Source organism: Alligator mississippiensis, chromosome 2 (assembly GCF_030867095.1).
Source record: "Alligator mississippiensis isolate rAllMis1 chromosome 2, rAllMis1, whole genome shotgun sequence".
Lineage (NCBI taxonomy): Eukaryota > Metazoa > Chordata > Crocodylia > Alligatoridae > Alligator > Alligator mississippiensis.
In genome coordinates this window covers 176,174,465-176,200,652 of record NC_081825.1, presented here as the reverse complement: position 1 = coordinate 176,200,652, position 26,188 = coordinate 176,174,465, and the positions used below count along the sequence as shown (strand labels likewise).

The 26,188-nt window shown below is 51.5% G+C and overlaps 1 protein-coding gene across 3 annotated transcripts in view; it reads left to right on the top strand.

Annotated features, from left to right (window-relative positions):
- The window catches only part of CLCF1 (cardiotrophin like cytokine factor 1), a 40,528-nt gene extending 14,488 nt beyond the window's left edge, over positions 1–26,040 (top strand). For 2 of the 3 annotated variants that reach the window (XM_006260086.4, XM_006260085.4), the window contains exons 2-3: positions 18,867–19,033; positions 24,284–26,040. In XM_006260086.4, the coding sequence (XP_006260148.1) occupies positions 18,867–19,033; positions 24,284–24,787 (671 nt within the window). In that variant the 3' untranslated portion in view covers positions 24,788–26,040. Of the gene's footprint in view, positions 1–16,939; positions 19,034–24,283 lie in introns of those variants that run through there. The other variant, XM_059722470.1, reaches the window with a different exon arrangement.
- The last annotated feature ends 148 nt before the right edge of the window (positions 26,041–26,188 follow it).

The window sequence follows — 26,188 nt, the reverse complement described above, 5'->3', positions numbered from 1 at the left end:
GCCTCTGACTTCTTTAATTTTTACTCCAGAAAGTGCTAAACATCTGTTCTGTACATGCTTGCCATCTCTTACTGAACGTATCTATCAGTTGCTCTACATTTCATAACTAAAATGATTCTCTTGTGCTAAGGCCCTACTTAAGCTTCAGATTTAGTCATGTCAAGACTTCATTTACAAGCCTTAGAAGTCCTCTAGCACCCCTTTGTATTATTGCCTATTGTCCTATGCTTATTTTTAAGTCCTAAGCTACAAGCTTCTAACTGTGATGAATGAAAAATAAATTTGCTCAGCTATGTTAACACACCCATAAATCTATGTAAGACCTCTTTGTCTGGGAGCCTTCTGTTTGTCCAGTCACCTGCATCTTTCTTGAGCCTTACCTGAACCCTTTTGTCATGGAATACATGTCCTAGATAACAGATTTAATTTAGCCCATACTAGCATCCATGCCTCTCCACTGTAAAACTCTTCTCTGTGGTCCACTGCAGTACATCGCACAGCCTGTCATGTGCTGGCCATTTTCAACTCGAATCAACAGCTCATCAACAAATATGTCCACCCCTTCCTGTTCCTCCAAGATCCAGGGCATGAGGCAGTCCTGAAGGGAAGTTGTTTGAACATGTGTCTACCAAAAGGGAAATTGGAGGTTCAGAGTTTTGCACTTTTTCTATTGAGTTGGACCTGCCAAAACCCTTGGCTTGCCTCCAGAAGTGAATTATTACTACATTTTGAAGTCTAGACACAACCTCCTCAGCTGTCCTCGTGGGGGAATGCTCATGTTTGGTGGCCTTATCCAAAACTATACAAATCCTGCATTGTGCAAATACATCTTGGTGACCGTAGTGTCAGTACAGTGGCTCTAACTTTGCCATCTACCATGCTGTTTTTATGTTATTTCTCAGTGCTAATGGGATTTTACCTGATACTTTCCTAGTGGCAGACTGGGATCTATATCAACATGACATATTATATCCTTAAATACATCCCAGTCCATTAAACAGCTCATTAAACTTGTTAATATCTTTTGCATCCTATTCTGTAGACGAGTTCGACACCAGTGTGATCATCTGCCTTCACAGGCTATTCTTCAGCCCATGTGCATCTGGCACTTCCTGTCCTGCTGTTTCTCAGTGGTGTCACACTTTAGCAAGGCCAGTGTGGCTCTGCCATATGGGTTCATTTTGCACCCGCTTTATGAACAAGATTTAGTTTCCTATGTTAACATTGGGCAGTCACTAATTGTTTTGCATACATGGACTGTGATTATCTTGGCTCAGCTCCAGTGTCGATTTTGAAATCCACTTGCAACATTAGAAAAAAATGAACAGGGCAAACCTTGCTTTGTAAATATATTAAGAGGCTCAACAAAGAACTCTCTTACTACATCATCCTCTTTACTGCTTTGTCTTCCAGCTGTATGTTCAGTTTCACTCCCACTGATCTCTGGAAGCTTAATTCTGGTACAATTTTCCTGTATAGAAAAGGCCTAGCCCTCATTGTCTCTCTGCATGTGTGTCATTCCCTTTTCTTTATCATTCTTCTCTTTGTTCCCCATTCTTCTCTGTTTGGCCCTGCACCCCTCTCTTGTCTCTCTTTCTGTCTCCCTCTTGTCTGCAGCAGCAAAGCTTACCTCAGAACGGAAAAATCCCTGGAAAGTTTAGCCATTGTCTGGTTAATTTCATGAGCTGTTTTCTGCACACCCTTGAAACCTTTATTATTTATATAAATGAGTCTTCTGCTTTTAAGAGCAAGAAACTCTTACGTTCTTCCCATCCCTCTTGTGGTCACTTTTAGCTTTTCCCACTCTTGGTCTGCAACATGGTCAGGGTAACAAGCAGATGCAGAAAAAGCCATGATATGTATTCCTAACCTCAGGAAACATCCTAACTCTGATCTATACCCTATTGCACACCTATCTCTTAAACTCAGGAAACCCATAACCTTTACTCACAACCTAACCTGAACACTACTGCAGCCTAAAGCAGATGGTGCCTAACATCCACTTTGGTGCCTACCTATACCCTAATGCAGGAGTTGGCAACATTTTGCAGGGGGGAGTGGTTGAATGAGCTCTGGCCTTTTCCAACCCATCTTGTACCACCACAGCTGTATCACTTCTCTCCACAGTGCCATCACTGGTGCTCACTTCCACCCAAGTGAAGTCCCCTGCTGCCAAAATGCTGCAGAAACCCTCATCTCTGCAGTCTGGATAAAAAATCCCACAGGCCAGATCTGGTTCACAGGCTGTAGGTTGCTGGCTCCTGTCCTAATTCCGACCAGCACCCTAGCTCCAGCCCTCACTCCAACCCCATCTAATGCTAGCCTTCACCTAACAGGCCCATAACATGACTCATCCTAATATTTATCTACAGCCTAACCCTAACCCTTACCCTGATTGCAGCCTATACCCTACATCCTACTAGCTTCAAACTACCACCCCAGTCCAACCCTCAGCTTCTAGACTGAGCCTGATTTTAATCTAACTCCAGTCTTCAGCACAACTTCAGTCATTACCAAAGCCCTCAGCTACCCCACACAGCATCCAACCCACACTTCTATGTACCTGCATCCTACCTCCAACCTGTATCCCACCACCAGGCAACACACTAACCTCCAGGGTTTACCAGTATCCTGATCCTTACCCGTTCCTGCACCCTAACCCCAAACAACATCATCACCATCCCCCAACAATGCTCACCTACAGTCTAAAGCTAACCAACAGCCAAACTGTACCCTAACCCTCCCTCTATAGTGTTTTCCTATAGTCAAAACTTGTCTGCAGTTTTGCCTACAGCCTACCTTTCACTTAATGCTCACCTACAACCCTCCTTTTACTACCCCTTCACCTTCCTCCTGACCCAGTGGTTGACCCACACTGTTCAGTAATTTTTTAACCTCACCCCTGCTTGACTCCACACAAGCCTGCATTTTCTTACTTCACCTCAGTTCTGTCTGACCACCGGCCTCTTCTCAACACTGCCCCCAGCCAGGCTGCTCTGTCTCCATGCTCTGCAGACCTCTGCTGCCTGGCTCCAGGAGGCCTCTATAAATGCTATAAGTGGGATATGAGAGCCCAAACACAGGAGCTGGTGGAGCTTCCCCTGGCCCCTCTTGCTCTTTCTTTTACTGCCTTGGCTCTTGCCTTACTCTTTCTCTCCCCTTCCTCCTTCCCTCTCTCTTTCCATACCTTTGTTTCTCCATCTCCCCACTCCAGCTCTGTCTCCTTCCATGTCTGTATTTAGGTTGGAAGGCAGCAGGGGGCTGGACCATGGTGTAAGTCAAGCTCTCACCGTGCAAAGCAGGCTCTGGAAACCTGACCCTGAAGCGGGTTTAGGGTCCTCTCCCAGCCCTGTCTGTGTGGCTCTCCCTTGCGCAGAGAGCAGGAAAACATGTTGAAATGGGCCATAAAGTTCTGTGCTGGGGCTCGCGCCACTGTGGGGCTGGGCCAAAGCAAACACTTGGGGGAGGGTGAGTCACACATTAGCACTGCCCTCCCCCCCAGGCCACACAGAACAGCTCATGCACACATGCACACTCTCTCCCAGCCCTGTGCACGCAGACACAGGCAGATGCTCATGCAGATACACACCAGTGCACTTGCACACACTCCTAGCCAAGCATCTGCACACATAGACACAGGCAAAAACTCATGCAGTCTATCGCTTGTCTACTCATAGCCAGACATGGGCATGCACAAGTGCTCACACAGACAAGCATGTGCACACAGGTGAAGGCACAGACAGATGCGCTCATGTAGGCCCACAAACCTGTTCACAGAGCTAGGCATAGCCCCATGATCAAACATGCACATATAGAGATGTGCATATGTAGACATGCTCAATGAGAGGCTCATTGCTTTGCTCACACATGCTTGGGTAAGGTTTGCACACATAGACACATGCACAAGAGACATGTTCATTAACAGGGATACCCGTTTGTTCATGCATACACATTCCTGCATACAGACTTATTCACTGACAGAAACACACTTGCTCTCTCACTCTCTTACACACACAGAGAGGAATTAATGAATACACTATACCTTAGAGGACAGGGACACACACTGAGGACCTCTAAGACTTCATGAATCCTGAATAAAGAACCTTTGCCCTCATCTACACCAGGGAAACTTCTTCCAGTGTCACCACCTTGGTATACTCAGTCCCCGGCGTGTACCACTGATTGACAAGGCCTTGCTTTCTAAAGTTGGGGGGCATCAACATCCTCTCAGCTCCCAGCACAGGAGGCTGTCTCCAGCATGCATGGTTGGAGTCCTGAGGAGCAGCATTGTGAGGAGGGGAACAGTGTGAGGGTAGAGATCTCTCTGGGCAGGCTTATGATCCCAGAAGAGGAGAAGGGTAGGGTAGGTGTATCTCTCTTGCACAGGGTCCTATGAGGGAACAGGGTGAAGAAAAATAATCTCCCTGGGTCATGGAGAGAGTCTCTGGGACAGAGCCCTATGAGAGGAACAATGTGAGGGAAGGGAGACTAGAGTGCAGGATGCCACAAGAGAATAATGTATGTATGGACTTAATAGCACAGGTTTGGGGTTCACGGGAGAGCTGTACAGGGGGAGAAGGAACCAGGGACCCACCAGGAAGAGGAAGGTCCCATATAAGTCACAGTGTGAAGTGTCCACTTCAGAGCAAGCTGAGTCAGGTGGTCTGGTACAAGGCCCAGGGAGAGCTTTTTCCCCAAAGGCCCATATGCGTCAATGGAGCTTGGCTAGTAGTTTATTTCCAAAGTTGTCTGCAGCTTTGACTGGGAAATGTGATGTAAAAGGGCATCATGTGGCTTCCAACTGTAATAATCTTCCCAGTTCTTCCATCCTGGGGCAGCCAAATACTCCTGGCTGCTAGGGGTAGGGAAAGCTTGCAACATTAGGTAGCTGCCAGAGAGGATACGGCCAAAGACTGAGCAGGGGAGAGAAGGGGTGCATTGGGGCTATAGGACAGAATTGAGGAGCATATCTGCAGATTGGTAGTGGGAGAGAGCCCAGGATGGTGAAGGTAAAGCCTACGGGGCGCTGCTGAACTGTGGAGAGGGCTAACCCGGGTCTGCTTGCACTGCGGTCCTTCCTACTGCAGGAGCAGTGATGAGGAGATTCCCGGAGCTGTGCTGGAAAGCGCAGCCCAAGGATGGGGGCTCCCCCCGGCAGCTGAGCAAGGTGCCAGTTGGAAGGGAAACATCTTGGAAACAAGACATGACCTTTATAAAATAGCAGGCTAATTGGTTTGTCTTTCGTAACCTGCCCCTGACGTCAGGGATGATGACGGGATCCCAGGCTGTGGTTTCCTGCAGGCCTCTCTGCAAAGGTCACTGCATGCCGCTCCTGGGACCTCCCTGTGGCGGTTTCCCCTTTGCCCCACTGCACAGCTCTCATGCCTCCCCAGGTTGGAGTTCCCTCCTCCTCACTAGGTAGCTCTTGGCCTGTCCCTCTCTCTAGGTCTCCCCCTTTCCCTTAGTATAGCTCTCCCTAACTCTGCCCCTCATGGGACACTGACCCTGAGCCAAAGACCCCACTTCTCCCAGGCTGCTGTCTTGAGAACTCACCCCCTGACAGACCTTCCCCACACTGTGGGATTGAGTTGGAGGCCAGTGCAAGAGATTCCTCCCTCCTCTTCAGGTCTGTTTAGTCTGCGGCTCCCTAATCACCCCGAGCAGGGCTGCTCTCTGTAAACATCTGTCGGGATCAATCCATCCATGGGCCCAGCCCAGCAGTGGCCTCTCCCGTCCATTACCCACTCTACCACCCACATCACGCACAGCCAGCTTTACCCTGGGGCCCACCCAGAGAGAGGATCCTTGGGGAGGGGAGGGGGGCCTGCTCTGAGCCCCTAGCAGTTGTGCCCCAGAGAGGCCCCTTTCTGGAATTAGAGGGTGTATCCCCCTCCTCCCCGTGTAGTTTGTCAATGGGGGCCCCTCAAACCCACCATGTACTTCCTAGTTTCACTTTTGAATTCTGTCCCTCCTCCTGACCCCCAGTCAAGAATGGGGCTGTAGGCCACAAGGTATGGTTATCTTAGGACAGGGCTGTCTGCACTACCCTCTCCAGGTTATGTTCTCTTTGGTTAGGAGGAGGAGACAACAGCTACGTAATTGGGGCCATTTTCCCTCCATCTACAAGTATGTATTGTAGAGAGACCTTGCCCTTTTAATAAAAACTAAGAAAAGAGTTGAAGACACTAGCAGAGATGTGGGGGAGCCCAGGGCTGGAGTCACAGGGGGGCTGTGGAACGGAACTGAGGGGTATCAGCAAAACTGCATGAGAGGTCAGGGCTGTAACAGAAGTGGGCTATGGGTCAAGATAGAGGGGCATTGGGAGAGTCTTGCAAGCAGCTCATGCACTAGCCAGGCCTCCCTGACCATAGACAGAAAATACAGATTATGAAAGCGACTAATTCTGCTGAAACATTAATGGTAGGTGACTTGGAGTACCCAAATATAACCCGCCCAGGCGTCCCATCAGGAATCTGGCTCCAAGAAACACTTTCTTGAGACCATATAAAGAATTGTTTCTGCGTCTCATTCTGGAGCAGCTGGGAGGAGAGGCCACTCTGGACTGATTTCTGAGTAATCCAGCTGGGTCAGGTCAGGGAGTCACTGTGTCACAACTGCTACAGGGCCAGCTAATTGGATCTGATGTGCTGGCAGCACCAGTACTGCCTGGAGCAGCCCAGTGACAGCCAGTGGCCAGGTGGGGAGCAGAGTAAAGTGCCAACGTTCAAAAGAGGCAGCCTAAGGGAGAGTGCAAGGAAATCAGTCTTATTGGAAGCAGCACGGAGGCTGCTGGGATTCAGTTATTAGAGACACTGCCCAGAACAAGAAGTGAGAGCAACTGCAGCTAACAGGCAACTATGAGACTGCAGTGAGGCTAGAACCATGTCCTTAGGAAGTGACCAAGGATGCATTTCCAGAGGCCAATTCAGATCTTTGCATAGGTACCAAGTGATGACTGCACTATACAATGCAGAGTTGGCCTGTGGAACTCACAGTTATTAGAAAGCTCAGGCCAAAGGCCTGGATATTTTTAGAGATCATGAAAACATCTGTAGTAAGCAGGATGATTCCTGTGTTTTCAAGGAGCTTGAATTTAGGGTTGCAAACCATTAAGGATTAGGGTAAGTCAGGCTTAGCTAACCCACTCCTATCTCTTTTCTTGACCTAGACAGAATCTATCCCCTGGGAAGGTGAATGGTTAAGGGTCTCTCTAGATTCCTGTTTACAGGAGGAGGCTCCTTGGGATCCAGCCATGGAACTGCACTGAAAGCCAACTCTATTGAGGGCTACATGCAAGATTTCCTGGGAGGTTGACTTCCTCATTCTCCACTCCATGAATGCATCCCTAACTGCCTGAGTTTCTGTGCTGCCAGACAGAGAACTAACAGAACTTACCTTCACATCAGTGGGATAGATTGTCCCTAACCCTAGTTTCATCTTTCCCCATAAACATTTAGCCTGCAATGTAGGGGTAGAGATAGCTCTTTCCTGGGTGCAGGTCGGGACACTTGATCCTTATGACCCACAACCTAACACACTGTGGGCACATCTACATGAGACATTTACTTTGGAGTAGACTAATTAGCTCATCAGTAAACTTCTCACATCTACACATGCAGGGCTATTTGGCCGCAGGAAATAAATAAACTCTGTAGCAGGGTAGTACTTGTAAATTATTTACTGTGCAGCACTGCATGTGTAGATGCTGACCTGGGAGTAAATTGCTCCTGGTCAGCCCAGCCAGTAGGTGGCCACACACCTGCCTGCTGCCTAGCCACATGGCTTGGCAGCTGCAGGAGCCTCATGGCCCAGCCAGCACCTCTGCTGCCTGATGCAGCTGCCTACTGCTCGGTCCTGATGCCCTGTACCCCTTGCCAATCCAAAGCCGTCTCCCAGACCCTGCGCCACACTGCCACCACCAGCTGGATCCTGGGGCTGACCCCCATGTCCCCTGCTAGCCCATAACTGGCACCCAGGCAGCTGCAGCTGGAGCCTGGAGCTGCTTCTGGCTGCTGCAGTGGAGGCAGAGCAGTGGAGGAGCAGCCCTGGTGTAAACTGCTCCTCCCTGCCTCATTTTGCTGCTGTCCTGAGCACATGTGTAGATGCACCTGGGAGTAGTTTACTGCAGAGCCAATTGCTCCACAGTTTATTCATCCACATTTATTGCACGTGTAGATGTGCCCAATCTGCTGCACCTCCACTTCACATGACAGTTAGGAGAGGTGCTTACAGCTCCAGATGCCTCTAGTTCTTCATTGTCCATAGCCTGACATTTCATTTGGCCTACTGAAAGTATTGGAGGAAAGTTCTGTGCTGAGGTCCTTCGACAGAGGTTTCTGCCACTAGCCTCCATGCTAACTTCTGCTGAGTCCTGGATCTCCTCAACCTTCTGCAGGTTGCACATCGCTTGGTCAGAACTGTTGGGACCAGGTCGGTCTAAAGTGACAATGTTGGCAGTGCCTACAAAGGTCCATAACCTTGTTGGTAGTGCACAGGTACCAGCCTCAGCATGTACTCTGCACCCAGGACTGTTACCGCTGGCACTGACCCCATCATCCAGCACCTCAATCTTGGCACTGCAAGTCCCTTTGGACATCAGGCTAAGAGGAAAAACTAACATTCTTATCTGACATGTTTCATGACCTGTGAGGGCACCACTGTCATGCTTCTTCCATGGTGCTCTGGAGTCAGTTGTTATGGCCCAGTTAGCTTGGCCTCATCCCCTGTTCATACCCCAGAACTTTGTCAGAACTCTTTCACTGGCCCTAGGTCTAAGCAAGGTCCATTGTCAAAGCCACTGCATGCTCTTCTGCTGCTTGAGTCTGCACAGTTACTGATCTGGAACTGTCTCAGATGCCATTGGCTGCTTTGGAGATTGTTAGAAAGCCCCTGGCTCTGCTTCTGTTTTCTGCAGCTCCATCTCTATCATAGAAGTGGGAACTCATGCAGGGCTTCCTTCTGGTGCTTGGTGGCCCTACATATGGGACTCCATGAACATCTTTTAAGGGAGAGTCTGGTCTGGACTTCTCAATCTAGCTAAGCAAATCTGGCTTTCCCCCTAGAAATAAAAGAACCCTGCCAGCAGAGGAACATCACTTCTTTCTACAGCTGCCCTTGGCAAACTCTATGGTGTTATCTGCAGTTCAGAGTTAAAGAGGACACAGCTGTTGCTCTGTCCCCCTGGCAGAGAAGGATGTAAATTGGATACATTTTACCAGGAGAGGCTATTTGTCCTCTGTTCCTTCAAATTGCAACTAAAGCCACTATGTCTTGTTACATGAAATGCCAAAAACTTAGTACTGGACTTTGTGTGTGGGTAGGTGTTTGGTAGGTGAGGGTTGTACGCTTCAATTGCACTCCCTAAGAGCAACCTATAACAATTCTGGACACCAGTGCAACAACAATGCCAACAATGGAAGCATTCCTGACCTCCTACTGAAATCCCAGTAGAAATCAAAGATATTCCTTTTGAGGATATGGACCTCTTGATAGAAATGATGAGCCTCTTGCTAACTTCCAAAGGCAGGCTCCATTGTTCCACCAAGGCATTCAGTCATAGTAGTAATTATATCAGGCACTTCCTAAACTATCCAATAGTGCAGAAGCAGGATTCCTTTCAACCCCTGGCATTAACCTCCAAACAGGAACTTTGATGGTGTTGTCAGCTTTCTTTGTGTCACCAGTCCTTCCTTCATCACCTCCACCATTTGAATCTAGTTTCTGCATCATCTGAGGCAAGTTTGCTTGCAGTCTGTGAGTACCGGACACCATCCATGACAGACTATCCATTCTGTTTCACACATTGCTGTCCTCTTTCCTTCCTTCCTCTTCAGACATCCAACCCCCAAAAGAGTCCTGGTGGAGGAAAAGGATTCCCTTCTCAAGAAAGAAGTCTAGTTGGTCCTATAGGATCACCAAGGGAAAAGAACTTTTACTCCAACCATTTCCTGATCCCCAAGAAAATTGATGGTCGCATACTGATCATGGATCTTAGAAGCTTTAACAAGTCTGGAACATCCAAGTTCAGGAAGTTTGCAGCTGGGACCTCGTCCCATTTTTATCACAGAAGGTTGATATGTAGTTGTCATATTAGCAGACACCTAGTTTCATGCAGCAGTCATGTATATTTGCATCAAGTCCCTGAAAACCTGCCTGGAGATCAGACAGTCCCAGTTCACATTCCATCCTTTTGACTGGCTCACAGCCCCAAGAGTCTTTATTATGCACCTCTCAGTGACTGCTGCACACTTTGAATACCAAATAATATGTTTCTGCTCCATACCTGGATGGGTGGCTTCTAAGGAACCCTTCAAGAGTAATCACATACATGTGCAGTCTCTGCCAGAGTTTGGGACTTCTAATCAGATAAAGAAAATCCTCTCTAAACCTGTACAAAGGGTCACTATTATTGGACTAGCCCTAAACTCCACTTAGCCCAAAAGGGAGAACTTACAAAATTCAAGATTCTCAAACAATTTGCAGAGAACCAGAGCAAAGACTGTCCAGTTTCTCTTAAGGCCTGGTGCTCTTCATTGACCTATATTACACCCTTAGCTTGTCTGTATGTCATGAGTTGCGGGTTACTACACACTGCATGAACACAATTTCACCATTGGGGAACAAAGACGATGTCTTCTGAGAGGTACTTGTGGCTCCTTTGTCTCTACCAGCACAATCACCACAGGCAGCTTTGGTCTGAGCTACCATGCACATTGCCATGCATCCAGGCATATGTCCCATGAACACAGTGGTTGTCTAAATGATATATCTATGTTCTGGTAATGTTTTTCACCCATCCTGGCAGCATTGCATACTACAGATACTTCAAAAACTTCAAGGCCATGGACTCTATCCCCAAGAAGGGAGGCATATGGGATACTGCTCATGGCCTCTCCATGGAGGCAAGAAAGTTTTGGTTGTGGTGTATCTGGAGCCAAATCCATCCTACAGTTCTTGACATGGCAAGGGAAGAGAATATGGACATGGACACATTCAGCAGGAAGTTCAAGATCAATGTGAGTGCTCTTATAAGCAAGGGGTGGCCAGAGCACGGTTTCACAAATAGGGCCACCCAGTAATACAACTTTTCACATCCCAGCAAAACACCAAATGTCAAGTGTACTGCTCGAGAGCACACAGGGACAGAAACTCTCTCTCACATGTGTTGCTGCTGGACTGGAGCCACCATTTCTACATGCCTTGCCTCCCATCCCCCTGATCCCCAGAGTCAGAAGGAAGATTGGGTTGGACAGAGCCAACATTATACTAATAGCCCCAGTGCGGCCTCGTCAGCACTGGTATCCAGATCTCCTGCAGCTGGCCAGGGAGCCGCCATATCCGCTAGCCTCGTCCCCAGACTTCCTTTCTCAACAGCAAGGGTTGATTCTGCATCCCAATGCTGAGGCGTTCCACCCTGCTGCCTGGAGGAGAGAGAACTGGCAGACTGATATGCAACCCATCTTCTCTACCCCTTTAGTCTCCATGGTCCTCCAGTGCATGTGCTTTCATGGGATCCCAGTCTTATCCTAACAGAGTTGATATACTCTTCCATATAAACTGTTCGTACATGCTTCTCAAGCAAAATAGCCTCTCTAATGCAATTACATCTGCCAGGAGAGTGAATGAGCCTGGTGCTTTGATGGTGATTACACAGTATTCTCAGATTTCCATTTCTCCTGTTGCATTTCCCTCCCTGTGTTTTTCCCTAGGCCCTGTTTCCACCCTGGGGTAGCACAACTTCACATCTTAGATGTGACAGGGATATTGTGGGTGAGAACAGGCTTTTAAAATCCAGCAGGTTAATTCTAGTACATGGGCAGAGATTCCAGGTAGAACCATACCAGACAGGACTTTCATGCCAGATTAGGAGCTGTAGAGAAGGTTGATACATCTTAGATGGGAAACCTGGCTTCCCTATTTTAAGGTCTTTCTAGAGCGACCACAGTATCTGTGACACGTCAGAGGTAGGAGATTTGCAGAACACCAACCTGGAGTTTGGTGCACTTTTTTCCAAGACGTTACTCCTTGTGCTCCATTGCCTTGGTTGAGCTGAGCTACAAGGCAGCTTTACCTAATATCTCCCCTTCTGTTCTTAGAGGAAAGGGACTAGTGAGTGTAGGTTGGGGTGCCCTTCCAGAAAGAGTAGAATTAACATAACACCCTCAACACAAATTCCTGTGTGCACTTCCCAGTGACACAACTTTTCCAAGCAGTTCTGCTGCTGGATGCTAGGGCACCATATCCCACAAACAGGAGTGCACAGAGGCCTCTCTCAAAGGGCAGCTCTTACAGAGTTGCCCAGTAGTAGATTTTTTACACCTTCGCATGAAGCATCTGCAGTGGGGCACTTTAAGAGGCAGGTGCCAGGCTAGAGTGGCCTATGCTCTGATCCAGTGCTGTAGTTCCTCTGGGTCTGTAACATGGGTAGGCACGAGTCCTTCCCCTAAAGGCTTGCCCTTTTGAGTGCCAAAAGCCTTGGAAATATTCCAAACTGGGGTCCCCAATCTTCTGAAAAAAAGAGAAGAAACACATAAGGATAGCAAGAGGCACAAGGACAGAGTCCAGACCTTGAGGCCCAGAGACCTAAGAGGTATTAGAGGCCACCTGCTCCAAATCCACCTCCTACTGTTGGCTGATATTGTATAGGCAGGTGGAGAGAAGTGGGAGGACATAACTCTGGGAGCCAGTGCTCCTGGGGGTCTTTCCTAGCCCTGCCACAGACTCACTATATGACACTAGGCAAGTATTTTTCCCCTTCCTCACCTCAGTTTCCAAGTTTGTAATATCTGGCCCATAGGTTTTGTGAAGTTGCACTCCTTCCTAGAGAGGGAGGCCTCTCAGTGCCTCCATGATTGTGGCCAGGGAAGGTAGTGAGAAAAGAAACAACACTATTAAATAGGCAGCCAAGGGAGCGAGGGAGGGGCCATGCCCTGGAGGTAGCAGGCAGTGGAACAGTTGGAGTTATTAAGTGCCAATAAATCCCAGAGAGCCCAGGGCATCACTGGGTTATGAGTCTGAGCCATTGACCATGCAGTGTCCAGGGATGGGGTCTGCAGAGCTCTGAGGCTGACAGAGCAGGAAGTTTGCTAGCACTGTCACAGAAGAGAGGACACTTATGATCAGAGCAAGGAAGCGGTCAGCATGTTTAGTTGCTGGCCAGGGGAAGGATAAATTGGGTCCTCCAGCTATGTACAGGGATAGACTTAACAATAAAGTCCCAGCTCTAGATCTCCTGTGGCTGGAACCTCTAGCAGCCTGGGAGAAGGGGAGAGCAGTAAATGCTGAGCATAACCATGTCTGAACACAGTGGGCACGTCTACATGAAACGCTTACTAAGCAGTAGCCTGATAACACTGCACAATGTTATTAGACTTCTGCGCAGTTAGTGTCACAAAAAAACGTGCACCAGCGCTAATGCACAGTAACTACTGCACATTAATGAGCATGTAGATGTGCCCATTGTTATGAGTGTGCGCCTGGGGGGGGGTTGAAGAACCTGTGGGAACTGAGGTACACCAGCCACAGCTCATCTACACATTCATTTATGTGCTATAATTTCAGCACATTAAGTTTAGTACCTGTAGTGACAGGTACTAACTTAATGCGTTGTCATTGGTGCTTCTGTGCATTAGTGCAAGTGAATGGTTTGTTGGTGATGCTACTACACATTAGATTAAATCTACTGTGCATTAGCACATTAGCACAGGCTTTGCCCACCGCATTAATGCACAGTAGAATTAGTCTTCTGTGTATTAAGCGTCTCTTGTAGATGCACCCCAGAGGGGGGAGATAGGAGCCCAGAGCTGGAGCCCAGAGGCCCAGGGCCCTGTTGGCAGGCAGATGCTTCCCAGTTGTTCTGAGTGTCAGCATTCATTTGAAGAGAGGAAAGAGGCAAGTTGTGAAGAAAACATTTCAAATGTGAGCTAAGGACATGGGCAGACACTGCAGTTACCCTGAGGTAAAGCAAGGCGGGGCCTTTCTTTGCATCATCCGCTCTACGGTAACTGCCCTTGTGCATATTCTTACTCTGTGGCAAGGGGAAGTGCTAGTTTAGGCATAAGTGAAAGAGGGTCCACAGATTAGCTTCCACTTTCTTCAGGGTAAGAACGCCCACAGAGGTGACTGCAGGGCCATTGATGGTCTAGTAAACCTTTCCTTCCTCTGCCTTCCAGAAACTTGTTCATGTTCCTACAGCATAAGAGTAATTTACACCTTCTGAGGTTGCAGAGATCTGACAACTGCTGAGATGCCAACTGCCCCTGTTGACACAGTGGGTGCTTGTTGAAGTACCCCTTTAAAATGCTGACACTTGCACTCTGCTGCCAATAAGTGCACATAAGTAAGGGGTGAGAAGAGTGGCTTTTTTAGGTCTGGGGCTGCAGACTCCTCACCGGAAAGGTGAAACCTGAATCAAGGCTGCCGTGCATTTGAGCATATTAGAACAAGCAGGCTGTAAATCGAAAATAACTTGTTTGAAAGGGTTTCATAGTTTCATAGTTTGTAGGGTCGGAAGGGACCTTGACAGATCATCAAGTCCGACCCCCTGCCATGGGCAGGAAAGAGTGCTGGGGTCAAACAACCCCAGCAAGGTGTTCATCTAGCCTCCTCTCAAAGACCCCCAGGGTAGAAGCCAGCACCACTTCTCTTGGAAGTTGGTTCCAGATCCTAGCCACCCTGACTGTGAAGTAGCGCCTCCTGATGTCTAGTCTAAATCTACCAGGTAAGAAATGGTCCCAATTCCTCCAGGACTGAATATACCACTATGTCACTTGGGAGAGTCATGTTACGTGTGGGATAGCTGGGGAGGCTACAAGTTAACCTGTTCGAGTGTCCACAACCTCAGACCTGTGTGGGCAGGCTGCTACCATGAGGGGAGTACAGTAGATTGTACTTACCTGAAGAGGGCACCCATCCTTTAAAGGCTGGGAAAAGCCTGGGAAATGCTGTGTGAATGAGAGGCAGTAACAGTGGTTTAGATAGGACTAGGCAAGGAGCTGAGGCTGATTCCCACCAGAACTGCCTCAGACCCAGCTCCTTCCAGTCAGGCATAGAGTTAACACCATGGCAGGCCTGGGAGAGTTAGATATAGGTACTGGCAAGCTCCAAATCAGCTGAGAAAAGAGCCAGGCATGATGGGACCCCATCAGCAGAAGGGCCAGTAGAGCAGCTCCAAAAGGGACAAAAGTGTCCTATTATGATTAGGAAAGAGAGGTGTGGGTGGTGAGTAGATGGACACCCCCCAATGCTGGTTTGAGGAGGGGGGTGACAAGGACCTGGGATGGAGAGGTCCCCTCTGTTGCTGTGATTCACCACATCTTGTCACCTCTCCCCAGGGTAGGATCCTTGCTCTGCAGGACTTGCTGCTGCAGCCTACTCCTCAAGCAGTGAGGAGCAAGACTGGCCTGGGAAGAGGGGAGGGCTCTGCTGGGTTGGTAGCTAAGCAGGCATCAGATGCCAAGATCTAGGCAGCCCCCGCTCTTCCCTCGAAGCCCAAGACAGAGATGGGACACTGCAGCACAGGTTGGTGTGGTAAGGTGCACTATGAGTGTTTTGACCAGTTGTAAGCAGCAAATGACATTAGCCACTCTAGGAGGCAGCGTCGGTGTAGACAGTCCCAGGGGTCTCCTGCAGCGCAGCAGGGGAGTGGGTGGCATGCTGGGTTAGATGGTCTCATCTGGGACAGTGAGGTTGTGAGAAGGGTACCAAGCTACCTGGCTCACTGCTCTCGTCCCATGTGGTAGGGTAGCAAATGAGAGCTCATTGGTTCAAGTTAGGGCACTGGGTGAGATCCCGAGTGCCAAACAGCTGAGGAGGAGGATACAGGGCAAGATGGGCCAAAAGCATGACCTGGTGCAGCATTGAGCTGAGAGCCACCCAGCTAAAGGGGCCAGCTGCTTTCCAAAGCACATGGGGGATGATGCCTGGCTTGCTGGGGCCACTGGTCTGACCTCTCAGTAGCTCCCTACTTGAGCAGCACTGCCCAGGGAGCACTGGGCCCCTCTCGCATGCCCAGTGCTGGGGAAGGCGCTGGCTGTGCCTCCCAGGCAGCCCAGCCCACTGGGCTCTTAAAGGGAAAGCGCAGGGGCTGCACAGGCCAAGTGACCCAGGTGAAGTAACATGTGACACCTCGCTTTAATGGGCTGCCTGTTTCCTCCCCTGAACTGGGGCCAGCTCCACTCCGGGCCTGCGTTCCAAACACTCGCTGTGCCGCGCCAAACAGGCAGGGAGGGGCCTGCCAGAAGGCTGGCCGCGGGGGGCCGGGGGGAGGAGAGAGGGGACAGGGGAGGGGGGGAAGATGGTGAACAGGAGGAGGGGGATTGAGGGGAGAGGGAAGAGGAAAGAGGAGTGAGGACAGAAATGGCTGGGAGCAAGGAAACAGAAGGAGGGGACAGGCAGCTGATGGGCGAGGTGGGATGGGGAGGAAGGGGATCTGGAAGCAGAACCGGCTGGTAGGTGACTTTGGCCGGCCCACTCTGTCTGGCCCCTCCCCGCACTGGGTTAGGAAGCCGCAGGCTCTGCCAACCTCCTCAACTCTGGAAAATAGCTGTGTGAGTGCGACACACTTTTTCAATTAAGAGCTGGCAGGAGTGAGCGCTGGGCCCGCTGGCAGGGCGCAGAGGGGATGAGGAGGAGGTGATGCAGCTGGGCAGGGGGGAAGGGGCCTGCTGGCTGCCTGTCACCTCCTCAGCTCCTCCCTGCCCTCAGCCCCTTACCCCCTCCGCTTGGGCAAGTTCCAGTCACTGAGTCTACAACACATCCAGCGGTTTTCCACCGTTCATGTGAAGGACGACTATGACATCAGAGAGGCCTCAGCCAACAAGTGGGTAGTTTAGGATGACTTATTAGCATGCTGCCAAATTATCGGCTGCTGGGCAGGAGCAACATTGGAGATTGGCACTATGAAGTCACAGTCCTGATGTCATCTCTGAATCAGGTGACTTTATTCTTGTCACTTCCCATGTAAAGGCACAGGGGCAAATGGCATGTCAGTGCTGTCAAGATGGGGCGGAGGAAATGGATTTATTAGATTTGCTGCCATCTGTTGAGCTGAATTGGAATTGCTCAGCTGTGTGTCATAGGCCGTGTACTCCTGATAGCTAAGGAGGATTCCCCCTTAGCTCACTGGCCAAGACTGGATTTCAGGAGCTGATGTCTCCAAATTCTGCATCCAGGTTTTCTAGGGTCGTTGGAGCAGTGATGTTGATGGTGGAGGCTTGGCTGGCCACAGTTTAGTTGAAATAGCTGGGATGCAGCTATTTCTGGGGTGAAGTGCATCAGTTGGTTTATACACAGATCTTTGCGTAGTACAAGGATGGTACTTCTGGGACAGGTCCTGGCAGCTGTATGAACAGGTATGCCTCATCCAGTACTGAGTTGCAGGGTTCTCTGGGATACAGCATGGCTGCTGTTCCCACAAGGATCCAGCACATACGAGGTTGCACCTGCCTCTGGGGTGGGGCATGGTGCTGTGCAGCAGGCTTGGAAAATAAATGAACCAGGCTCCTGTCTCTGGTGCAGGAGGTGCAGGGAAGCAGAATGTAATTACCCAGGTTGGGATGGGTGCAGGGTGCGGCAGAAACATCTGACTGAGGCAAGGCTCTGCAAAATGCTCTTTAATGAAGCACACAAGTACCCTGGGCCCAGGTTTGGTGTCTCATGGGTGATTCATCACAGGTGGGAATCAACCCCCTCCCAAGCAGGCTCAGCCCGCAACAGGACTGGCTGAGATGCTGTCAGGATTCATGTGCTGGCATGAGTAATGGTCACGTTCCCTGCACGGCCATGAGCCAGCGGCCTACGCAGGCACTACTCCCTACTGGTTCCTTTCTGCCAAGCCCAGCAGAGCCCCAGTGAGATGCTGAAAAATCTCACTGCTCTGGAGCCAGAAATCCCAGTCCTTGAACCGTGTTGGCTCCCAAACCCCAGCACCCATCAACCTGCACCCCTCGCAGCTCCTGAGAACCTGGCACCCCTCTGCTCCTCAGGCTTAGATTTCATAGATTTTCAGGGTCGGTCTTCTATCTATCTTGCCTTTGAACCTGGTAGCTCCCACCACTCTGAGCCCAGTAGGCCCTGAGCCCAGCATTAGCTGAGCATTGGATCGAATCACACCTTCTAAGCCATAAAAAAGGCCTTTGTGTTTCCCTCTGCGGCTGGGACCCAGCAGGGATACCTGGTCCTAGGAGGGAAAGGGATGGAGCAAGCCAGACACACCTGAAAAAGCAAGTTAGGCCAGACAGGCCTCCGTGACCATATCTGCTGCTGGCTCCCAGCTCTTCCCGGTGCGGTTTATCACCTTTATGGCTTATTTGAAACAGGTGTGTGAGACACCCATAAAAATACCTGGCCCAGCAGCCAAGGCTGGCAGCTGTTCAGGGCAGCAGGGAGGAGAGCGAGCGACAAGGTGTTAGAGTCGTACATCCTGCCATGCAGGGTGCTGGGCTGGGGAGTAGGCCTAACTCCCGCCTCGCTCACTTCATCCCCTGCCAAATTGTCTTCAAGCCGGACAGGAATTTAGTCCTGGTGAGAGTCAGGATAGCTCCAGACTTGAGTTCATGTCACTGCTGGGAGGGGGGTGGGGGGAGGCTAGGCACTGCATGCAGCACCCCTCCCTGGTGCCACAGTCCTGGGCAGGACAGGTTCAGTGTTACATGCTGCACTCCCTCACAGTGCCCCCTACTGGTTCTGCCCCATCCCTGGTATCACGGTGCCCCCTTCCAGGCAGGGCAGGTGGGGCACTTGCAAGCTCCATTTCTTCCAAGGTGTCATAATGCCCCCTGCTGGACATGTCAGGGCTGGGCACTTGGAGGCTTTCCCACTACCTGTTGTCACTGCCTGGCCTGAGCTCATGGTTGTGTTTCCCGCAGGAGATTCTTGGGGGATCTTTGCCTTCCTGTGTGCTGCGCTCTGGAACCTGCCTGCGGTCCCTGCCCTCAACAACACAGACGAGGCAGGTGCTGGCCAGTCCATCCAGAAGACATACGACCTCACCAGGTACCTGGAACACCAGCTTCGCACGCTTGCCGGCACCTATGTGAGTACAGGGTAGGGGGCTCAGGCAGCTGCTTGGCCAGGGGACTCCAACTCCCCTCCCCTTTCCTTATCTCTTCCCCTCACCCCTCAGGTCCTTGGCACTGCTCACTACCCTGCTTTGCCTCCTGTGCACTCTGGCTCCTCTCCCCCCCAGCTCTTGATGTCTGTCCAGTAAGCTGGGGGAGTGAGGCAGGCGGGGAGGAGGATTGCTCTCTTCTCCTCAGGGGGTCTTGGTAAATGAAAAGTTCTCCAAAGTGGCTCTCCCACTTGGGAAGCCGAAGGGCGGTTGTAACTCAATCCACCCCCTAGCCCTAGGAGGAGTGGGGATGACAAATGACTGAGGCATGTTCGGTTATAGGATCCACTCCGCATGGCACTGATGAGGTTTGCAGCCGAGGTGGGGGGCTGAGGCAGAAGGCAGTATTGCATAAGGAGTTGTAAATCCTCTGCCTTTCTTTTACTGGGGTCCCTTTCTCTTACCCTGCCCCATTCTAAGTCACTCTGGGGAGCTGGGGTTTGCCTTCTCTGTCTGCCCTCATATGCCAGGCTTCATCATGCCCATCTCCCCAGCTCATGCTCTCCCCACTGCATGGCTCTAGTCCTGGCAGGGTGCCTAAACCGGTGCCTCCTCCCTGTCCTGGGGCACCGGGGGAGTCTCCTTGTGTTTACACTCTGTTGTGCTGTCTCTCTGTGGAGTGAGGTGAGGCTCGTGTGTCAGAACTCGCCTAGGCGCTGCCCCACCCAGGCCATGCTCCACTGCGCACAGAGCAGGCACACAGCCACAGCAATGGGAATAGCACTTCCATCAAACCCATCCAGCCTGGGATCCTTTCTCCCTGATCTACCAAATCAGGCTCGTACAGCCTGGGGACCCTTCCCTGTGGTGCCAGGGCAAGGTGTGCTGTCTAATTCCAGATCCCTCCCATGCAGCCCATCAGAGCTGACCAGTGACCTGCTCTTGCCCAGTGCCTGGAAGACTGAGTATCCTGTAATCGTTATCCAACCCGGCTGCAGATAGGGAAACCCTGAACCTTCCAGAAACATGAACCTTCCTTACCCTTCCACATCAGTCTTGCGTCAAAAGGATGATGTGGGTGACTTTGGGCTGGTTGGCCAGACACCAGTCCTCAGTAGAATGAGGGAAGGGCTGACACAGAACCCATTCAGTGAGTAACAAATGCCAGTGCGAGTGGTTGTATGGAGCCTTATCAAAGCAACTCGGTGTCACGTTTTAGGTTTTACAAGTTTAGCTGATAAAGGCAATTGCATTTTGCAGCAGTGTTCTGAAAGGCATTTGACTTAGTATCATATGATACTAAGAGTCCACCCTCCAGACTCAAAGTGGCATATGAGAATTAGATTGGAAACCATCTCACCAATAAAGCCTATAAAGTAATTGAAACTAGTGGTGTTCAATGGGATAGGTGGAGGGTATTTCTAGTGAGAGCTCTCAGTGATCAGCCCTCAGCCTAATGCTACTTGTGGATCTTTTAGAGGAAGTATTAAAGCTGTGTTGGCAAAGTAGGTGAGAGTTCAGTTAGCAGTTTGGATCACTTGGTGGGACAGGTTTATTTGAATGTAATGCCGAGTCAAAGCCAGACTTCTTGGGTTGAAGAATGCCAGTCACATTGACAGGCCATGGGCAGGGATGGTAAAAGACTTCAGGGAGGCAGGTGACCAGCCGGATGTGACCCCTAATGCAGTGCTGTTGTTCATGGATGATCCTTAGATGTACCAGTGAGGGGAGTGTCCAGATTCATAGATTTCATAGACATTAGGGCTGGAAGGGACCTTGGAAGATCATCGAGTCCAGCCCCCCGCCCAAAGGGCAGGAAGTCAGCTGGGGTCATAGGATCCCAGCAAGATAAGCATCCAGTTTCATCTTGAAGGTGTTCAGTGAAGGCGCTTGAACCACCTCCGGTGGCAGGCTGTTCCAGACCTTGGGGGCTCGGACAGTAAAGAAATTCTTCCTTATGTCCAGTCTGAAACGATCTTGTAGTAGTTTGTGACCATTCGACCTCGTCATCCCTTGGGGCACTCTGGTGAACAAACGTTCCCCCAGATACTGGTGGTCACCCCGATAAACTTGTAGGTGGCCATCAGATCACCCGTGAGCCTGCGCTTTTCCAGGCTAAAGAGCCCCAGGGCTCTCAGCCTGTCATTGTAGGGTCTGCTTCCCTGACCTCTGATCATGCGCGTGGCTCTTCTCTGGACTCTCTCAAGCTTCTCCACATCAGACCAGATAGAAGAGGGAAGTGGTGTTACCCTGTGCACAGCACTGGTGAGCAAATAGCATGGCCAGTTTTGGTAATCACACTGGGAAAAACTAGAAAGGGGTCAAAAAGCTACAAGCTCGAGCTGGTATCTGAGCTTAGGGAAGAGAGGACCCACAGTGCCTGAATGGCCATATATGAGCACCTCCATGGGGAGACCGTTTCTGATACAAGGGGGTTCGTCCATTTAGCAGACAGGAGCAGAGAGAGATTCAGAGGCTAGAAAGGGAATCAGCAAAACTGAGCCTGGAAGAGCACATTTTTAGGAGTTTTGTGTGAAGAATTTTGCAGATGTCCATCCAACCTGTATTTGGGAGGGGAGGAGCAGAGGTCCCAGGGCTGCCCTTCTCCCATCTCTCTGCCTTCAGTCACACATATGTGGTACATTCCCTCCCCTCATATTCGTGGGCCCATACCACTCTCTCCCTTCTTCCTCCATCTCTTTGCCCTGTCACTGTTTTTGTGCCAGTCTCCCACGCTACCTGTCTCTGCCCACCATCACAGGGTGCTCACCTTGACCCAGCTTGCCCGTCTAGCTTTCACTCCAGCTCCACGTGATTGATGAAGAGAGACATCTGCATTTGCCCCCAGGCCATGCAGAGGAAATTAATTTGTCTCCCAAGCTTGTCAGATTGTTCAGATGCCTGCACTGCCCCACCTGCCATGCCCCCCGGCACCGACACACCTCTCTTCCGCTCCCTGCTTCACCCTGCCCGTCTACACGCCTGCCAGGGCTCTCCTGCCACAAAGGGGCTGCTCCTGGTGCCATCCTGGAGCAAGGGGAATCCCCAGCGGTACATAGGATGGAGGGGCCAGGAGTTAGCATTTCTGTGGATGGGCAAGGGAGCATGTGTGTGTAGAAGTGCACTACGGAGTGTGTTGAAACAGGCCTGGGGGAGGGCACGTGCAGAGGATGTGCTCATGTGCGTCAGCCTTGTGTTGTGCACTTGAATCACAATGTTTCCCCCAGCATCTCTCCCCTGTGCCATCACTGCTGCATTTCCTAAGTGTTATTGTCAGTCCCTCCCCACCCCCTTGCATCCAGAGTTGGGCACTGCCCACACCCTTCCCGTCCTGACAGGTTGAGGGACCGCTCCCCAGCTCCCCCTGCTCAGAGGTGTTGTGCTGCAGTGGCCTCATTTCACCTCCCTTTCTCCACTTGCCTGTGAATTACCTCCTCCCCAGGGCTTGTCATTTGACTCCTCCGGCTGCCTCCCAGCCCTGGCATTAGGGCCTCACCTGCTCGGGGCCTCACCTGCCCAGCACCCCCTCCCCTGGCGCGTCATCAGGAGAGGAATTCCTCAGCTCTGCAGTGCTCTGGAGTGCCCTCGCCCTTGCCACAGGGCACAGGAAATTCCACTGCTCTTTACAGGGTGAAGGCAGCCCCTCCCAGTGAGGGGATCACACTCCCCTCTGCCCAACTTACCCGCACCATCAAGCTCTCAGTGCAGCCTCGCCCCAACGTACCTGGGAGCCAGCATTGACACCCACATCACTTTTCCCAGCCCCTGCACTTCAGGCTCCCAACATCTTATTATGTAGCACCCACTACCCCAAAGAAGTCCTGTCCCCCTGCCTTAGCTCATGACCCTGTCAGCTCCAGGTCCCAGGTGCAGGACCATAGAGGTCTAATCCTGCCAGTTCTTACCCCTGGAATTAGTTCAGGTGCATGGGTTGTAGGGTCTGAGCCTCATGGTGTTTGTTTCAGTTCCACAGCCGCTGTGCTGGAAGCCCATGGAGATCCAAGCCAGTGGCAAGGAAGTTTAGCACCAGGGACAAAGCCCACAGCAGCAGCCCGCCCTTGTCCCATGCACAGATCCAGGGGACATGTGCCCCCTCCCCCCCCCCCCCCCCATGCTTGCCCGGGAGTGCATGCAGTAGTGGGAGCTGCCCTCCCCCATCCCCACACCCCCCAAATAAGCTGCTCATGGCTCCATCCTGTGCCCCACCCCAGCTGGGCAGCACCTGTTGGTGCCCCTTCACTTCAACACCTGGGGTGGCTGCCCCACTTGTCCCCCCTTGCTACGGCACTGATCCCAGCCTCCCCTCCCTCCCCTCCCCCCCCCACCCATGTCCAACCAGGGAATAAGGCACCCAGTGCCCTTGCCCACTGCTACAGGATCCTGGGCATAGCAGCCAAATGAAGCCATGGCTTTCTGGCAGAGCTCAGCCCCAGCTCCCACCCTGGAGACCCCCTGACTGGGAGGGGCAGGTCAGGCCTAATTGCTGAGCATACTGTGCCCCAGGGCCCCACTGGCCACAGAAGGTCACCGACCAGCCCTTGGCCTCTTCTGCAGCGCCCCCAGTACTTCTCCAGGGACAGGCTCACTCCCATGACAAGAGAGGTCAAGTGAGCAGACCTAATGAGGAAAGGCTGAGAGGCATGGGGCTCTTTAGCCTGGAGAAGCGAAGGCTCAGGAGTAACTTGGTGGCAGCCTGTAAGTATATAAGGGGTGTGCATCAGGAACTAGGAAAATGTCTGTTCACTAGTGCACCCCAAGGGAAGACAAGGTCTAATGGTCACAAACTGCCGGAAGACCGTTTAGACTGGACATAAGGAAAAACTTCTTTACCATCCGAGTTTCCAGAGTCTGGAATAGACTCCCCACAGAAGTGGTGCAAGCACCTACTCCAAATACCTTTAAGAAATACATGCTTATCTTGCTGGAGTGCTCTGACCCCAGCTAACTTCCTGCCCCTTGGGCAAGGGGCTGGACCCAATGATCTTAGGAGTTCCCTTCCAGTCCTAATGTCTATGAAATCTATTAAATCTATGACCTTTGTAGGGGAACCTGGAGGCAGCTGGGTCTTCCCCAAACTGGTATCCAACCACTGTGGAAAACCCCATCTACCTAGTCTTGTTGGCTCATCTATGGGCCTGCCCCCCACCATATTTTGGACCAGCCTCTGAGGCAGAGGTGGCAGGGGCCCCACTGTGGGCAATCTAATGCCTGTCCTCTCTGTCTCTCCTGGTATAGTTGAATTACCTCGGGCCGCCCTTCAATGAGCCGGACTTCAACCCTCCCCGGATGACAAGGGCCGAGATGGTGCCCAGTGCAACGGTGGACTTTGAGCTGTGGCGCAGTCTGAATGACAATGCCCGGCTGGCAGCTAACTACAGGGCCTACACACACTTGTTATGCTACCTGCGTGGCATGGATGGGCAGGTGGCCAAGGCTGACCTGCGCAAAAGCCTGGGCCACTTCTGCTCCAGCCTGCAGGGGCTAGTGGTGAGCATCGCAGGTGTCATGTCCTCACTAGGCTATCCGCTGCCTGGCTCACTGGGCAGTACTGACCCTGCCTGGGCCCACGGGCCGGGGCCTATCAGCCCGCACAACGACTTCCTCAAGAAGATGGATGACTTCTGGCTGCTCAAGGAGCTGCAAACCTGGCTGTGGCGCTCAGCCAAGGACTTCAACCGCCTCAAAAAGAAGGTGCCCCCTGCTGCCGTCACGCTGCGCCTCGAGGCACAGGGCTTCTGACCCAGCGCCCCACTATCCACCTACCCACCTGCCCAGCACCATCACGCTGCCCTGCCAGGCACAGGGCTTTGTTCCCTTCACGGGTTCTGTTTGCTTCCAAAAGGAGGGATGTGGCCCTTCCCCCAGACACAATCCAGAGCAGCAATAGTCCTCTCCCCTGGCAGGCAGACCAGCACTAACACCCACCTCTAGATTTGGGCACCTCTTAGAGTAGCATCATCCCCATACTGTGTGTCCAGCAATGAGCCCCACCTCTATATGTCAGGGCAGCACCAAGAGGCAATTAGTCCCTTGCTGCCCCCTGACCTCTTCCTCCATACTTTCCCCCAACTCGCTCCTTGGGTCCCCCCACCTTTCTTCTCATGCACAGAGGCCTGGACTCTTCCAGCCTTTTCCTGACATCACAGGTTGTAGCACCAGCCCACACACTGATGACCACGTGCTTGGCTTTAGGTCTGCCTTGGCACTTCCAGCCCTGCCCCCAAGGCCTCGTGCCCCACAGCACCAGGAAACTGGAAGGGACACAAGCAGAGCTAGGCAGTGATTCCAGCCTCAGCCCATCGGAGCCCACGTCTCCCCTGGTCAGACCTTCAAATGGGGGTCACTGTCAGCTGGATGGCACCATGGGGTAGGAGGGATTCAATGCAGGACAGGGTAGGGTTTCAAATAAGAAAGATGAGGGTCCAAAACAGGAAGGGGTGGAGTGTGAAGCAGGAAAAGCCAGGGTCCAAACAGGAAAGACTTGAAATGGCAATTCCAGCATTCCTCTAGTTATGATGCTGCTGCATCTACTGGCCCCACATCTTGTCAAAACACCTGCCTAGTGAGGCCTAGGCACCCAGGGTGGGGTGGGGTGGGGAGCTAAACCAGGGAAGGGTGAGAGATCACCTATGCCCTCCCTTGACATGTGTTTTAACCACCCATACATCATGCCCCCATACTCACGCCATGATGCGCATAGCATTGCCTTGAAGTTTACATTGTCACTGGTGTAGCATCAAGCAAGCATGGGGGTCTCTCCCCCTGGTGCAGGCCCCTGCCCCCCAACTCCACCTGCCCACACCCCAGGCCTGTGCAGAGGGTGGGGGCAGGGCCCAGCCCCCTCCCTCTCCTCTCACATTCCCCCCTGTCGGGTTGTGTTTCTCTTGGTTTGTCTATATTAATATTTATTTATTTGGAGATGTTATTTATTAGATGGTATTTATTGCAGAATTTCTATTCTTGTATTAACAAATAAAAGGCTTCCTCCTTGAGCTTGGCCTGCTGGCACCTTGCACGGTAGGACTGGGGGCTTGCCAGAGCTCTGGCACTTGTGGGTGGGAAGGGCGCACAGGGGGAGGCCCAGGATGCAGGCTTGGGCTTGTTGGGTGTCAGGACCAAAGTCAGAGGATGCCACCTGAT